Source organism: Charadrius vociferus, unplaced genomic scaffold (genome assembly GCF_000708025.1).
Source record: "Charadrius vociferus isolate BGI_N301 unplaced genomic scaffold, ASM70802v2 scaffold59, whole genome shotgun sequence".
Lineage (NCBI taxonomy): Eukaryota > Metazoa > Chordata > Aves > Charadriiformes > Charadriidae > Charadrius > Charadrius vociferus.
This window is the reverse complement of record NW_009661371.1, coordinates 5,987,124-5,990,962: the sequence shown is the minus strand read 5'-3', so window position 1 is coordinate 5,990,962 and position 3,839 is coordinate 5,987,124. Positions and strand designations below refer to the sequence as shown.

The 3,839-nt window shown below is 39.4% G+C and overlaps 1 protein-coding gene across 1 annotated transcript; it reads left to right on the top strand.

Annotated features, from left to right (window-relative positions):
- The first annotated feature begins 202 nt into the window (after positions 1-202).
- Positions 203-1,481, top strand: NPY1R (neuropeptide Y receptor Y1). The gene is made up of 2 exons (XM_009893725.1): positions 203-901; positions 1,023-1,481. The coding sequence occupies exons 1-2, from the start codon at positions 203-205 to the stop codon at positions 1,479-1,481; spliced, it is 1,158 nt and encodes a 385-aa protein (XP_009892027.1).
- The last annotated feature ends 2,358 nt before the right edge of the window (positions 1,482-3,839 follow it).

Sequence of the window (3,839 nt, the reverse complement as noted above, 5' to 3'; positions counted from 1 at the left end):
GGGGCGGGCGACGTGGCCGGGGGTGACCGTCCCTGCTCCTTTCCTTCTCCCCAGGTGGTGCGAGGGAGATGCGGCCCCGAGGAGCGGGCTCGGCCGAGGGTCTCCTGACGGGCTGATGGGCGCGTTTTGAACTCCGGGAGAGGTCTGGATGACAGCGGCGGCAGCGGCGACTGTGAATGTCAAAGAGTGGGTTGGAAACAACATGAATACTTCGGTTCTCACCCCCCTGGGAAATGTTTCCGGTCACCTGAATTTTTCGGAGAAGAACTCGCAGATCTTGCAGTTTGAGGATGAGGATTGCCACGTGCCTTTGGCCATGGTCTTCACTCTGGCCTTGGCTTACGGGACTGTGATAATTCTGGGAGTCTCTGGGAATCTGGCCTTGATTGTCATTATTTTAAAACAAAAGGAGATGCGCAATGTTACCAACATCCTCATTGTCAACCTGTCCTTTTCTGATCTTCTTGTGACCATCATGTGTCTTCCCTTTACATTTGTGTATACTTTAATGGACCACTGGATTTTTGGGGAGGCCATGTGCAAATTGAATCCTTTCGTGCAATGTGCCTCAATCACCGTCTCGGTCTTTTCTTTAGTCCTCATTGCTATTGAACGCCATCAGCTGATCATCAATCCCCGTGGCTGGAGGCCCAACAACAGACATGCCTACATGGGGATTGCTGCCATATGGATTTTAGCCACAGCTTCCTCTTTGCCCTTCCTGATCTACCACGTGTTAACAGATGAACCCTTCAGAAACATAACATTTGATGAATATAAGGACAAATATGTGTGTTTGGACCTGTTCCCCTTGGACACCGCCAGGCTTTCTTATACCACGACGCTTTTGGTGATTCAGTACTTTGGACCTCTTTGTTTTATATTTATTTGCTACTTAAAGGTAAGAAAAAAATCCCCTTGTGATATGTACTCCTTTCTGTCTGATGTTTGTTTATCCTTGCAAAGATGACGGTTATAGGTTAAATTATCCCATGTGTTTCTCTGTGTTGAATTTCCTGCAGATATACATACGATTAAAAAAAAGGAACCACATGATGGACAAGATGAGAGACAGTAAGTACAGATCCTCTGAAAGCAAAAGGATCAACATCATGCTGATCTCAATAGTGGTCGCATTTGCAGTTTGCTGGCTGCCTCTCACCATCTTCAATATCATGTTTGATTGGAACCATGAAATTCTGCCTGTCGCTACCTGCAGCCACAACCTGTTGTTCCTGATTTGCCACCTCACCGCCATGATCTCTACCTGTGTGAACCCCATCTTCTACGGGTTTCTTAATAAGAACTTCCAAAGGGACCTGCAGTTTTTATTTCATTTTTGTCATTTACGGTCCCGTGAGGAGGATTATGAGACAATAGCCATGTCCACCATGCACACGGATGTTTCAAAAACCTCTTTAAAGCAGGCAAGCCCAGTTGCATTTAAAAAAATAAATAGCGATGATGATGACAAAATATAAAGAAGTAATAAAAATTCTACACTGAACTGCTAGAAGTGTGATCGCAGGTGAAACATGTCCAAGGACAAGCACAATTACATAACAAGTACAAAATGGGTAATGTTTTTCTTTTTTTTCCAAGGAACTTTGATTGTTGTCACTTTGAAATTATACGCTGTGCATTTTTGCCCCTTTTACTGCTTTAATGTTTGCAGCAGTTATATCTGAATCTTATTATAAAACATAGTTGGACCTGCTACTACCTATGGTTTTCATCAGCTGTCTTTTGTTCTGTTTTCTTTGTACAGTTATGTGCTTTAGCACAAAGATATACTTATTGATTTTTTTCAAAGAAGTAGTTTTCAGAAGTGCCCATCTAAGACCATTAGAAACAATATGAACCACAGGGAGGCTGTCACTACAGAGGACACCCATCCCAGAATAAAATTAAAACATTCTGATTTGAAGACTTCCTCCTCTTCCTCCTCTTCTTCCTCTTCTTCCTCTTCTTCCTCTTCTTCCTCTTCCTCTTGTTTTTTTTTTCTTTAATCCAGCTTTTGATCAATGTTAAAATCCTGTAAAATCAGTGTAGGCATGCAGAAAATGATTATATGAAACCTGTAGAATATGTTAAATTGGGACATGCATTTGTCTCGTTCATAGAGGCAATTCAGGCTATAATCGCTCATGTTCAAAGACAGGATTAAGAGAGAAATTCTGTTCTCATTTACGAGAATAAAACCCTACAGTAATTCCACAGAGCACAATGGGATAACTGATGTTTCACCACAGCAAATGAAAGCACAAATGTGCCTTCAGTCCCAACTGATTATAGCTGATTTTAATAATACAGACTTTTTAATTTAAAAAACCCAAACCCTGTTTTCATCTGCCATCACTAACAGGAGTTAGTGTTGCTGGGATGAAATGCATTGTCCGTCCCAAGCCTATGAATGATGTAAATTCTCCTTGAGACCTATGTACAGAATCCAAAGGGAGATGGGACTGTTCACTGTCTGTACAAGGTACAATTCCATCCTCGCAGGTGACAGTGAAAAATCTGGTGTTTAAAAAATGAGCTTCAGCTACCTGAGCCTTTTCATCATAATTAGCGCTGAGCTATATAAATTATGTACAGCCTCATAATATTCTGTGTTCAGATGCAATGGTATAAACCTGGATTATCTCCAAGACAATGGATGGTTTACTCAAGATCTGCAAAATTTAAAAGGAGGATATGGATATAGTTTGGGTGTAATTGGTACGTTTAGCTTCCAAACCCACAGTTTCCACAGTTGGTTGAAGTGTGGAAATATTTGCCAAATATACACAATAGAGCTCTGTGTGTTATTGCTTAAAATATATATCCTCTAATTACACAAAATATACATGACTAGATCCCCAGCTGAGGGAAACCTGCATAAGTTGACTGCTGTAAATGAAACTACAACAGTATCAGCCAGCTGAGGTTGTGTGTCATACAGTGTACTTTGCTGTATAATCAATGCCTTTTTGAATAATCAGCTTTTTAAAATACAATAGAGACCCCACTTTCTTTTAGCAAAGTCAATGTAAACCATTCTGGCAGAGAAGAGGGTCTTTAAAATGGATTTAAATGTAAATGTAGCATAAATGGAAATCTGACCTGATATCTTTCTGAGCAAAAAGATCTCAGGATGTGATGGTGAATTTAACATGTTCTAAATTTGATGTGGACAAATGCCTAAGAAATGAAAATTATTTGGTTTGCCAGTATTTTAAAGTAAAAAAACCTGTGCCTTGTGCTGTCTTATAAATAGTGTAGAATATTAAAGTAGCAATGTGTTCTTGTGCATTATAATTCCATGTATTTCTGTACTGGCAGATAATTTAATTAAAAAGGAGGTTTCTGTGGTTGAGAACAGAGAGGGAATACAGAAAATGAATTATAAGACAGAACTTTCTTACAGAGCTTTGCCCTTTTGTATTTTATGAGATTTCCCTTTTCTTTGTGGTTCTCTATGGAGCGTGTTGTTAATAATTTGACAAGAGTCTCCTGAAATTGTTCCCCTGTCACTTTATGATAATTTTCATATGCTAAAGGATGTGTATTTTCACAAAGAGATACAATGTAGAAACCCAGCCATGTTTTTCTATTAAGAATGTCACAGTGGGTTTTCTGTTAAGAATTTCACAGTGGGTTTTTCCCATTAGAAAGGAAATCATCATGTATTTTAGGGTTTTTTTTCCATTTTTGAAAAAAGCCATTTCTTCCAATCCAGTGGAAAAAGAAAACGGAATTATTTGAGAAAGTTTCCAGTTAATTTGCTGGAAATTTTTGATCAGGCTGAATTAGGTGTTTATACAGAGCAGGTATTGGAGCAACTTTAGAGGAACCTG